General features: G+C 38.9%; 1 protein-coding gene and 1 long non-coding RNA gene across 5 annotated transcripts in view; both read left to right on the top strand.

Annotated features, from left to right (window-relative positions):
- The first annotated feature begins 4,836 nt into the window (after nt 1-4,836).
- LOC133446414 (uncharacterized) lies at nt 4,837-7,675 on the top strand. The gene is made up of 2 exons (XR_009782836.1): nt 4,837-5,146; nt 6,895-7,675. It is a non-coding gene; the product is annotated as an uncharacterized LOC133446414 (long non-coding RNA).
- A 3,278-nt stretch (nt 7,676-10,953) lies between these two features.
- The window catches only part of LOC133445869 (poliovirus receptor homolog), a 92,068-nt gene continuing 89,024 nt past the window's right edge, over nt 10,954-13,997 (top strand). For all 4 annotated transcript variants that reach the window (XR_009782790.1, XM_061723369.1, XM_061723368.1 and 1 more), the window contains exon 1: nt 10,954-11,075. Coding sequence is in view for 3 of the 4 variants with exons in the window: in XM_061723369.1 (XP_061579353.1) it covers nt 10,982-11,075 (94 nt within the window). In the remaining variant the exon portion in view is untranslated. The remainder of the gene's footprint in view (nt 11,076-13,997) is intronic.

Here is a 13,997-nt window from a genome sequence, read left to right on the forward strand (position 1 = left end):
TGGGAAATCATTTTCATTATTTTACACCTGTTGAAATGGATGCAACAACGAGGCTGACATCGAGAAGGGTCAAAGCAGAATTAACGTCTTGAGGAAGATTAGATCCTTTAAGGCAAGGCAAGGCAAGGTAAGACAAGTTTATTTGTATAGCACAATTCAACACAAGGTAATTCAAAGTGCTTTGCATCAACATTAAAAGCGGCAAGACACAATTAAACAGTAAATAACAAATAAAATGAAATAAAATGATAAGAAAAGAGGTAAAATAATAAAAAGCACAGGTTGTTAAAAAGTAAGGGCACTAGTACAGCAGGTACATCTCATTCTTACAATGACAAGAATTACGTTTATATACGGTACAAACGACCAGGTCAAATACAGTATTACAAAAGTAATCTGTAACAATTCGTACAGTGAATTAAACCAATTTGACAATTCTATGCCACAATGTCAGTAAAGTACAGCAGGTAAGTATTTAATTTAGGAGTACGCTTCAGTAAACAGTAATGTTTAAACCATAGTTATTGCTGTTGAATTAAATTAAATTAACCTAAATTGAAGACTACTTTATCAATCCCCAAAGGGAAGTGGTATCATCGCAGCCTACATTAGGATGAACGTGGTGAAAAACTTTGAGATTGTAAATTGCGGTTAGTCACCGGAGATCATCATGAATCATTGAACACTGTTGGTGACCTTACAGGGATGTGATGAGGGACGTGACGTGCAGCATCTGCAGGTATCGCAGGTGCTGTCTGAGTCAACAGGAAAGTTCCATCAGCCACCTCAACACATTTTCATGGCCACTCATCAAAACAAAAGTTTAAAAGTACCAGCATCGCCCGTAGATCGTCCGGGCAGAAGAGGATCCAAAAGATGTTGACTTAAAGGAACTGAAAAAAGAAATCTGGATCTGTGCTGGGGTCTCTGAAGTTCATGGTGGAAAAAATAAAGTTGCAGAAACGGACAACGCTGCACATCATCTTGCACAACACTGAGGTTTCACGAGAGCAGAGTGACTTCACCAGGAAACTTCTTCAGATTGACTTCATAGAGACAACAGGAAGTCATTCCTGCTCACAATTACAACCGTAAACATATCAGCTCCTTACAGTTACTGTTATACTTTATAGTGCAAAGCATATTAAAGCATGATCGAACTGAATCCACTTAAATACCATCATTTATCGTTATGAAGAGAAGGTGTGATGCGTCGGCTTACTCTCAACTTTGTGAAACAACATCTAACCACTTCCTTTCCTCTGAACCTCCTTCGCTTTTATACTTAAAGCAAATGTTCCAGTTGGTTATTTGCAGTCTGATGTTGATCATGGTCGACCTAAACCCAGCAGCTCTGCTCTTTATCCAGATGTTCCAGATGTGGCTCATCTCTGCAGGTACATTTCAGTTTATGATCTATGCTTTTATTTTATCTAAGGGCAGGTATCAATCATTATTGAGTGATTTTTTTTGCATCGACCTTCAGGGGCTCTGACAGATGAAAGGACTGCGCTGGTGTCCAGAGGAGACTCACACACGTTTACTTGCAATGTATCATATGAAAATGCAGTGCAGGTCATCTGGACCAGAGACAGATTTAGGTTTATATATTCTCTCAGGCAAAATCAGACCTTTTCCAATTTCTCTTCTCTTAGTCTGAGAATAGACCCCAACATCCCTTCAAACCTACGTATTTCTAATGTTCAGCGTGAGGATGCAGGACTTTATAGCTGTCAAGTGTCTGACAGAAACGGCTTCAGCAACATCAGGTGGAATTTAAAGATGTCTGGGAACAACAAAAGTACGTTAACCAAAAAGCATGTTTCTTGACATATACAAGCAAACAAATGCAAAGTCAATCTTACATGTACTTTGACTGAATTAAGTTTTTATTGTTGCAGGATATAGGATATTACGCGATATTATGTTCATAGTACCGCCTGCTGTTGGAGTGCTGCTGGGCTGCATCATGTTAGCCGTCTGCCTCTGCAGGTGAGTCACACCTTTCTGCTGCAGAATCACAAATGTAAGCTGAGAAGTTTCATGCCTCTGTCCTCTGGTGCGACGCGTGTCAGTAATTGTGCAGCTAATGTAAAATTACAATATTCAGTAATTTATTGCACATTAAAGTATCTCTTAACTTTATGGCGGTATAACCTCTGAATAAAAGGAGACTGAGTATATCTTCTTGACTTTAGAAAGCAGCAGATAAAATGTGTAAATCAAACTTTACAAGTTCAGGGTGAATGTTTTGCACCTGCTTGTTATGAAGCTGAAGATACGTCATCGTATTTGTGTTACATTTTAAAACATAATGTAAGAAAAACAGCAGGTTGCTATGAGTTGATGTAATTTGATCTAATTAAGTGCTAAAATCTGAGCAAAAGTGTAAGAGTCATAAGTCATAAGTGATTTAAGGAGTAAATTATAGACAAAATTTAATCTGTTGTACCTGGGTCTTGGTTGCTGTGGTAAACCTGGTCTCTTCAGACCGGCTTCTTCAGCCAGTCATAGGACTTCTTTCTTACTCAGCGATACACGCCCTTGATTGGCTCCTCTTTCCTCCCTTTTTTTCCTCCTGACTGGATTTCTGCAGCCTCAGACATTTAGTCAGCAGTTCATCAGTTCATCTTTGTTGTCTTTTCCCTGGATGGTGGCTTCATTTCTCATTATTTCCTGCCTCCTCTCCCTTCTGCTTCATGTATACTCCCTGTGGCCCGGCTGCTTTACCACAGGACCTCATGCTTTACTGGCAGGACACACGTGTTGACGGCCTGGACTTTGTCCTCACTCTGCTGGTTCTTCAGGATCGTAGTTCCTCTTGTAGTTCCCTTTTGCCTGGAGGATGTCATACTGGCTCATGTTGTTTGTAACTGTCCCTGCCCTCTGGTAGTGAATATTTTGTTCCTCTTTGATACCATTTGGGTGCATTTATCCAGCCAAAATGACCTTTCGACAGAGCCGGATTAAATAAATGGACTACACTAGGCAGACTGTGATTTTCGGGCCCCCCTCCATCGATGTTATTTATGAAATCTTAAACTTACCAAAGTTACTAATAAAACTTAATTCACATTTTACATAGCAAAGTCATAGTCAAGTTGGTTCTTTGTATTCCAAAATAAGTCATGTGTTGTATATTAAACAGTCTATCAGACTATTTTTTAGATTTTTATTATTTATACGTTATTACAATGCTCTATTAAATGCTATTAAATTATCCTTATCTTATCGATTGTGAGCATTTTGCAGAAAATCTTAATTAAATGTGTTGATTAAATTGAATAGTTAAATAAGAAGTAAAATCTACAAAGACCAATACAATTTGCAGTAAGACAAAGTGTGCTGTAGTATGTATGTCTGTATGTGTATATGTATGTATGTGTATGCGTATGCAGAGCCGTTAGAGAAATTTGCGAGGCCCTGTGTGAAATAGCCAGGGTGGCCCTCGCGCGTGAGCGTAGCGAGCGCGCGCGAAATTTTTGGGTTTTTCGGGTCGGATCTGGTGTCTCTATGCGCAATTTTAACTCTCCAATTAGCAAAATACTGGATACCTTCCCCTGCCTCATCATCATCTGGGCTTACCTCGACGCGGGGCCCCACGGCTGCTTGAGACCCGAGCGGATCGGTGATTTTTGTAACAAATTTATCAAACGTGCCTTTCAGAGAGGCATTAAACTCTTCCATTGTCTTTAGTTTTTTTCTTTTTTCATCCCCTGATCGAAATTTCCTGAATCTGTCTCGTTTTCTCGACAATGTGTGACAGTTTGTTCCACCTCCACCCGTCTGGATCAGAGCAGCTTGTGTCTGCGCTTGGTCTGATCATTGGATTGAACAACAGACACGCGTCATCATTGCACATATATTTATTGATATGCACAGACTAGTACACATTTAGGTCTGAAATGGAACGTGACTGTTGATATTTATAAAGAAAAAACAAAAAAATAGGGGAAAAAAAACCGGCCCATAGCGCCAGGCCCCTTGGGGCGCCAGGCCCCTTGGGGCGCCAGGCCCCGTGCGGTCGCACGGATCGCACATCCCTTGCGGCGGCCCTGTGCGTATGTATGCGTATATATATATGTATGTATACTAAATATAGTAATAATGCACATATATATATGCCTTAGGTTTTTACCGGCATGTTATCAACCATTAATATGTGTGCAGACAAAAAAAAAAAAAAAAAAAAAAATTTTTTTTTTTTTTTTTTTTTTTTTCCCCCTCTGTCTGGGCCCCCCCCCTGTCGGGCCCTAGGCACGTGCCTACTCTGCCTCTCCGTTAATCCGGCTCTGCCTTTCGATACCCCTGCTGTTGAACAGGTTTATGAGACAAAGGTGTTGGGTGTAATTTTAGATCATAATCTGTCATGGTACAAACAAACTCATTCTGTAGTTTGCAAAATGGGAAGAGGCGTGTCACTAGTGAGAATAATTTCCAAATTTTTATCTCTAGATGTTAGGAGACAGGTTTTGAAAGCGTTGGTTTTGTCGTAACTGGATTATTGTTTTGTAGTTTGGTCAAATACTTCAGTTAAGAATGTGAAGAAATTACAAGTGGCACAAAATAAAGCTGCACGTTGTGCTCTATTGTGTCCTTATAGATCTAATGTGTCCAGCATTCATAATAATCTAGACTGAAACACAATATCCTGCTTCTTTTTTTTTTTCTTACATTTCATCCAAAATAGATCAGTACATTTCAAAATAAGTCTTATTTTATTCTGCTGAGGATGAGCTATTCACTTCTACAGATCTCTGTGAACTGAAACTGCTTCAGTTAGTTCTTAGAAATGTATTTACCACTCAAAAGCAACATTCGATTTGAAGATTTGTGGCAGACAGCATTCGCTACGTAACTTATTTGTCATGCAGAGCTTGTACTCAGGGCTTGAACGTGTGAAGATTTGCTGCAAATGTGTGAACGGCTGGTTGATTCGATGGCTGCATTCAACCCGGCATCCACAAACAGACGGTGTATTTTTCATCTGTTGCTTGTTATGAACTGTAAAATCTTCCTGCAGTCTAGCACCTTAAAAATGTAATAAGGGTTTTGGTCAATGTTTTATCTCTGCAGGAAACACAGAACAGCAGCAGAAACTCAGGAAACAGTCCAGAACCAGTTTCAGTCTCAGTCAGAAGGACAGGTCAGATACTGTAAATTTACTCATCTTCAACCCATTTCTGCTTCGCTGGGTCTTTTAAAAGTGCTTTTTTATTTTCTTCCTCTAAACATTATGGTCTGCACTCCTTTCTCAACACATTTCTCGTTGTTAGATGTTAGATTCCTTCAATCTTGCCAAACATTTGATACACTTTACCTTTTACACCACAGAAATGTTACACAGTTTTTTCAGAAGTATGCAAATTAGATAGATACATGTAAAAAGCTTTATTTGTAAATCTGAGTCCATGGGTAGCCTGAACTGTAGGACTGTAGGCCTATGGAGAAAGTGCCTGTTACAGAACCTTTAACTACAAATGCGTTACATTTAGTTTAGCATTCACAGACAAATAACACATTCAACGAATGCATTCATGCCCAACACAGCTCCATTACCCACAAAACATGCTAAATGCATTTTCCTGCACAGGAGGCGCCTCATTTTACATCCAACTCTATTATTATTCCTTTTGGATACATCATTTTACTAACCTCTGACCTTTGCCAGGCAAAGAGATGATAAACATTTATTTAACAAAGTTGGCAGTCGCCCAGACGGAAGAGCAGGTCATCCAATAACCACAGGATTTGTGGTTTATACACTATTCCATCCTCGTTTCATTGGGCAAGACACTTCTATCTACTTGATTCCAATGTGTATGAATATTTTGTAGTGGACAGAGAGACTTTGGAGGAAGATGAAATGCCAAATTAGCCTCAGCACACCACATGGCAGCTGAGTCTACACATGTTTGCCACCACAAAGTGTGGCTTTTGTTGAGTGCTATCATCACAAACGCATAATTATCCAACTATTGCAGTCTTGTTGCCCAAGTTAAAGTTAAGCCTTTCAAAAGAGCAACCAATCTTCACCTGACTTTTAACTGGCCAAAGCTGACAGTGGGAGTGTCCAGAGGCCGCAATCACGTTGGACAACTCTGGAAAGAATTGGCATTTCCTGGGGAAGGTGGATCTTCTTGGGATTGGACCCCATTATAACTGTCTGCAGTTCTATGTAGTTATCTTTCACTTCCTGTCCTGTCTTTTCACTGTTATTCAACCTTTCTGGGTTCCCGTCTGTATGTTTCCCTGTCTGCTTTTCTCACTGTACCACTTGGCCCATATTCCAGTCAAAGCCGACCCGTCGATATGTCCTCTGAGTGAGTGCACTGATAGGGCTAAAGCGGTTCCAGTGCTAGTGTATTCTAAGTACCAGATTTGGCACCAGTTTATTTCTGCTTTCTGACTGCTAGCTGCGAGGAAAGCCTTCATGTAATGTAGTAATACAAAATGATTAAGTTGGGTTATAGCACAACTATATCATATAACTGAGGCCAAAAAAAGCTGGAAACTACATTTTGATTACTTCAAATTGACCGGCGACGGAGGAAGTCTCAAAAAGTGTTTCTATTACACTTTTCCAATAAACTGGATTATGGAAATATTTGGGAGTTTGTTGTGAGTTTTCTAGGGGTAATAGAAACAAACTATTGTTGATATTCTGTGGGATTTCAAGATTCTTTTGCAGATTTCCTGCTTCTGCTTTGATGTCTTAATTAATGGGGTTGAGGCCTGGCTCGGTGGTGCTCTCGGGCCGGTGGAAAAGCAAACCAGCTCTTTGTAGAACGTGTTTGGAACTGGCTCTTACACTGGCCTAGCACTTGCTGAGTTGGTCAAAACTCCCTATTAGATCCATAGGCCACTAACTGTAACATTTTCTTTAAACCCTAGACTGGCACGGACCGGAGGACAAACACCAAGCAGAGCAGAGCGTACATGGAGAGGCTGAACTCCATCTATGGTCCATCTGAGCTGAGGCACAGTTCACAGACATTAGGAGAGAAGGCAGTTTAAAACTATACTTTTTTTTTGTTTTAAAGCAGCAGTTTAAAAGGAAGGCCTGTGCAAGGACACAGCACAACACAACAGCATGGTTGAATCAAAAGAGCTGGACGTAGAGATGAATGAACCACTGAGGTGATTGCTCTTTCTTCATGAGCTCTGTAAGGTCCTCCTGGTTCACAGAACATGTGGCATCATTGAGGTTCCTGTGTGCTCGTTTAACCTCTGAGCCTTCAAAGATGGTCTGAAGGTAACCCATCAACCCCACAGTTGTTCTGTATAAACTCTATTTTTGATTTAAACAAACCAAACCTTGATGCTGTGTAATACAGACATGACCATACTCATGACAAACAGTTTAGACCAACGTAGGAAGTTGCAGCCATTGAACAAACTTACTACCCAGAAGAAACCCCTCCCCCTGGGTCAGAGATGCTTCATCATACAATGGAGGACATGATTGTCGGAGCAATTTGTAGTAAAACCGTGTTTGTAAAACAATTATTGTTATGAGCAGCATGATGAAGTCGTGGTGGCTTCTGATTGGTTCAGGGTGTAATAGCTTATTAAGTCATTAAGTTGGATCTGTGGATCCTTGGTTTTGACTATACGTCTTATTAATATTGTTTAAATATTTTTAAATAAATATAAAACATTTTTTCAGTGAAAAGATGTGTGTATGTAATCTCCATTCCATAATGGGTCATATTTAGGACTTTGGCCCTTATTTTGGGACATGCAGCACTTTGTGGTGAACCACAAATTCAATTCAAAACATTCTTTAATCCCCGAAGAGAGATTAATTGTTGCAGTAGTTTTCATGATGGAAGTCTCTTCAGAGATTCATTTTAGAGGTGGGCAGGGAGGATCTGATGTAGCAGTCTGTGCCACAGCGGATCTGAAGAAACTGCTGACTGAAGACGTGAAGAGGATGCTCAGGGTTGTCCATGATCTTCTCCATGTTATGACGCATCCTGTGCTTATTCCCGTAGGGGAGGAATATCAGGACTAGATCCCTGCCCTGTGAAGTTTGTTCACCAGTATTTGCTCTTATCAGATGATTGAAAGAAGACAAGGAATGCAGGATGTTTGTGAAAACAGGCCTTGACATATCCTACTGAGTTGATCCAGTCTGTTGCACAAACACAAAGTCAGTTGAGAAGGAGCTGTTATGTCAACTCAGGTACAACTACGGTAATCTTAGTACACATGGGTTCAGAATTCATTAAGTGGTTTGTGCTCACCACAGCACTGAGACTGTCCTTGTCAAGGTGTTCAATGACATCCACATAAATACAGACTGTGGATGAACCACAGTGCTGTTATTATTGGACCTCAGCGCAGCATTTGACACTGTTGACCATGATATATTACTAGAGCGATTGGTGAATTGGGTCAGACTTCCTGGCACAGTGCTTGACTGGTTTGAGGCTTATTTAAAGGACAGTAACTTTACATCAGAATCAACAAAAATTACACGCGGAGTTCCCCAAGGTTCTATCCTAGGACCCCTGCTATTTAACATCTACATGCCTCTGCTAGCTCAGATGAACAAGATAAGTTACCATAACTATGTAGATGACACACAACTTTACATTACAATGGGACCTGGAGACAATGAGCCCATACAAGCGTTGAGTAGATTCGTGGAACAAATCAACGAGGGGAAATGCCATAATTTTCTTCAGCTGAGGAAAAAAAAAACTAAAGTAGTTGTTTTTGGACTAAAAGAAGAGCATTTGAGAGTTAAACCACAGCTTCAGCTATCACAGCTACAACCCACTGATGAGGCCCGAAATCTGGGTGTAGTCATGGACTCAGAGCTGAACTTTCAGAGACACATTAACACAATTACAAAGTTGGCCTTGTATCACTTGAAGAACATCTCCAGGATTAAAGGACTGACGTCTCAGCAGGACCTTGAAAAACTCATCCATGCGTTTATCTTTGGTTGAATTTATTACTGCAACAGTCTCTTCACAGGTCTGACTAAAAAGTAAATCAGACAGTTACAGCTGATCCAGAATGCTGCTGTCTGGTTTCCCACCAGAACTAAGAGAGTGGACCATATCACTCCGGTTCTGAGGTTTTTACACTGGCTCCCTGTACCTCAGAGAATAGACTTTAAAATACTTCTGTTAGTTTATAAATCACTGAATGGTTCAGGACCAAAATACATCACACTTGTTGTTGCTGCCACAGCAACCATCCAGACCTTTCTGGTTTTCTGGTTTTCAGGTCTGATCTGTGTCCCCAGAACCAGAACCAAACATAGAGAAGCAGCATTCAGCTTCTATGCTCCACAGATCTGGAACAAACTTCCAGAAAACTGCAGGAATGCTGAAACCCTCCGTTCCTTTAAATCCAGGTTAAAAACTAATTTGTTTACAGCTGCTATTAACGGAAATATTTAAACTATATATATTCTGCCACTGCATTGTGACTTTTCTTTTCTCCTCTTCACTTTTCATATATACACACACTGACACACACACACACACACACACACACACACACACACACACACACACACACACACACACACATATATATATATATATATATATATATATATATATATATATATATATATATATATATATAAGCATATTTTAATAGCTTATATGCTTAGAATGGGAATGTATGAGTAGCTCAAACAACAAATACCTCAAAAAGAGCAATAAAACCATGGTTTATGATAAATATCCCAAATCAAAAATGTTTGCAAGAAATATCCATATTTAACCCACTTTCTTTAACATAGCCTACACACAAACTGTTCAAACTCTAAAACTATCAAAATCTGTATGAGTCACTAAAGACCCCATAAACTAATTTAATTTTGATATTTTACTAATTGCACATGGTTATTCTTTCCTTAGGTTTGTTCAATGTTTTACCATCTTATATATGATCTTTGCTAATTAAATGTAATCTAAATAAAATAGAAAAAAGGTGTTTTCTGTGCTAACGGACAGGCGGGGGTCTGAGGATCAAGACTGCTATAAACTATAACCAGCAGATGGTAGTAACCGTAGACATATATATGTAGACGCTCCATCGAGCGCTGAGTCGTACGTCAACGTCACCGCCATATTGGATGTGGCAAGACTGCGCTGTAAACTAATACAAGTAAATGGGCTTACTTTCATAAAGCGCCTTTCTACAAAGAAATTTACGTTTTACGTCTCATTTATTCATTCACACACGCACTAATATACTTGGGAAACAGTTAGGCACAAAATATAATATATTTAATTTTCTGAGATGGCAAAAATATTTATTTATCCCACACATAGGAGTAATTCATGTTATATTAGAGAACAAGGTAGTGCCGAAAAACAATATATAGCCTATCCCCCCTCACAAAAATAAGAAATATATATTTCCTCACCAACAAAGCATATTTTACATAAACATATTTTAAATTTTTCAAGTAACAAAATAACATATTTGAGTTTTATTGTCTGAAAAATGGTTCAAATGTGTTATTCTGTTATTTGAAAAAAGATGTATTTGTTTTGTTGATGAGAAAATATGTTTCTCTATTCTAATTTTTGTCAGGGGGGATAGACTATATATATTTTTTCGGCACTACCTTGTTCTCTGACTATAGCTGATATAACATGAATTACTACTATGTGGGATCAATAAAGTTCTTATTTTTGCCATCTGAGAAATTAAATATATTATATTTGGTGCCTAAACTGTTTCCCAAGTATATTAGTGCGTGTGTGAATGAATAAATGAGACGTAAAAGGTAAATTTCTTTGTAGAAAGGCGCTTTATGAAAATAAGTCCATTTACTTGTATTAGTTTACAGCGCAGTCTTGCCACAGCCAATATGGCGGCGACGTTGACGTATCACAGCAGCTCCATGGGGCGGATACGGATAGATGTCTAGCAGCGGGCAAAAACCCCTACGTATATTATATGTCTATGTGAGGAGATAGGACTGCAAGTTCCTAACAAGGAGATGTTCCTTATCCTTGTTTACGGACGGAAATCAATGGACTCAACCTGTTTTTTTGTCCTCGTCGTTGTTGTTTCCATCTTCAGTCACCAGACAGGTTTGTTCATTCGTCATTTTTCTACAATGAGTGTTGATGCGAGTATCCTGAAAGACGGAGCGGAACAAAAAGATCGGTGTCAGTGTGTATCTTGTACTTTATTATTATTATTTATCATTATTATTATATCAATATTGCTATTATAGTCATTTTCATCTTCAATTGACTATACACAAAGTACAAAAGACGCAAACGAGCAGAGCACAGGTTCACATGTCTATGCCTTTATTCTTTAATTATGTGGGTTACATTTTATAAAAATATCTTTTTGGAATTTAACATCTTATTAATTTCTTTAAAACACATTTGTGAAACAAAATATTTTTTAATAACAAAAGATGGGGGGGCGTACACGTGGACCCCACGTGTTCACGTTTAATCAAATGTCAGATAAATATGATCATTGATTCCTTTCTTCATAAGGATCGATCAAAAGATGTTCATTTGGAGAGAATTCTGGCGCACGCAGTTTATCAGTTGTACAATCTGTGATTCCATGGTCTTCTGAAGAAATATGAGGACACGCATTTATCTGGATTACTTACACCTGAGCTGGGCTGAGCCTTTTGTGAAACTGATGAAGCCAGGATGAACTGATGGCGCTATGTCAAGCCTGGATTTATCTCTTATCCTGGATTTCTGAATCCTACTTTTGTGAAACAGCACCCAGGTTCCTGGAGGCCCCTATGCAGCATGTTTTAGATGTTTCCCTGCTTCAACACCTGATTAATGGTCCTCCTCATCCCATCCCAATAGTATACAGCTGCAGGCTCGGAGGCTGCAGTTCCAGGACCCGCAGTTCCAGGACCCGCAGTTCTAGGACCCGTAGTTTTTGCAACAGCGCCACTCAATGAATTGGAGTTGTCATTGCAGAGGCTGCAGTTCCAGGACCCGCAGTTCCAGGACCTTCAGTTTTGCAAATTAAACGTTTATTACAGCAAAAGATTACTTAACATGTTCTTATTTAAAGCTTGTTTAAGTTAATAATCAGGTACGGATAATTAATAAACAAGCATTTTTATGTGTAAAGGTTTATTCCACCAGATTAATACTTTTACTTCATGTGTAGTAAATAAACAAGGATAATTAACAAATATTTTGATTTCTTGAGGTTAATCCCAGATTAATACTTTTACTTCATGTGTAGTAAATAAACAAGGATAATTAACAAATATTTTGATTTCTTGAGGTTAATCCCAGATTAATACTTTTACTTCATGTGTAGTAAATAAACAAGGATAATTAACAAATATTTTGATTTCTTGAGGTTAATCCCAGATTAATACTTTTACTTCATGTGTAGTAAATAAACAAGGATAATTAACAAATATTTTGATTTCTTGAGGTTAATCCCAGATTAATACTTTTACTTCATGTGTAGTAAATAAACAAGGATAATTAACAAATATTTTGATTTCTTGAGGTTAATCCCGTCAAATTATTACTTTGTATGGAGTTGATAAACAAATAATAATAGTTAACAAGTACATTGGTTTACTCCAAACAAATATTAATTACTTTGAACAGCCTACTCTGCAATACAAATCAAATAGGTTGCTAAGAGTTGCAAACAAATTGCAAATTTGTGATCAGCATAATTAGCTCATTACAGGTAAACTTAAGATGGAATCATATTTGGCCAGATACTATTGAGATATTTATAAGGTTTGAAAGGCACACAGCTGGGCCTCTAAGGGCAGATTTAAGATTATGTCTCTATATTTGTAATATAATCAAATAATTAATATTAACAACCAGGGTTCCTACACATTCTCAAACATCAAATTACAGTTTTTCACAATTGTTTAAACACATTTCCTGATAGACTACCTCACTTTCTCAAAACTCTAAACAAAAATTACAAAACTCACACACAAAATGCAAAATCCTACACTTCTCTTGCAAAAGCACACTCTACCTTCAAAACAGTGTTAACTCTTCACTAAATGGTATTTCCTTCTCAAATGCCAAACACATACATCATTTGAGTAGACATTTCTAAGCACACACTGAACACTGATGTGCAGAATGGAAGACACTATAGTATGAATGGAAAACACTATATGAATGTCTCAGTAGAATCATGCATTTGTATGTTCAGTGTTACACCTTCAGCTGTTGGATGTAATATATCACCATATAGTATTCTTATGTATAGGCTACTCAAATAGAAAACAACACACAATTCTTTACTGTAACAACAAATAATATTTTACAGTATTTGGACTCAAAATGTGCAGTCCACTGGACATCACAGCAAGCTGTGGATGAAAACTTGACAAAAAATAGAAACAGAACAAAAGTATTAGGCTGCATACATTGCCGCATGAAGCCTTGACAGGCCTCAGCAGTGACATCGCCACATGCGTCCTCCATGGCCTGCAGCAGTGGGATCCGTGTCTGAGGATTTCTCTCATATACCTTCCATCTCCAGGCAGAGAAAAACTCCTCAATTGGGTTGAGGAAGGGAGAGTATGGAGGGAGATATAGGACATCAACTTCTGGATGGACCCTGAACCACTCACGGACCAGAGCAGCCCGATGGAAACTGACATTGTCCCAGATAACAACAAACCTGACCACCTCTGTGTCCTCCATCTGGTCTGGCTGGACAATGATATTGTAGAGTCCAGGAATGCTAGAAGAAGTGCAGGGTTGTAGGGGCCAAGGGTGGCATGGTGATGGAGGACGCCGTGGTGATTGATGGCAGCACACATTGTTATGTTCCCTCCACGCTGGCCAGGGACCTCTGTGATGGCACGCTGGCCGATGATATTCTTCCCTCGGCGCCTTCTTTTTACAAGGTTGAACCCCGCTTCATCAATGAATATGAATTCAATGGCAAATTGCTGATTGCATATTGCACAACAGCCTTTGGAGTTTAGAAATGTGATTGACTGTGTGTTCTGTGTGAACAGCAAG

Source organism: Cololabis saira, chromosome 6 (assembly GCF_033807715.1).
Source record: "Cololabis saira isolate AMF1-May2022 chromosome 6, fColSai1.1, whole genome shotgun sequence".
Taxonomy (NCBI): Eukaryota; Metazoa; Chordata; class Actinopteri; order Beloniformes; family Belonidae; genus Cololabis; species Cololabis saira.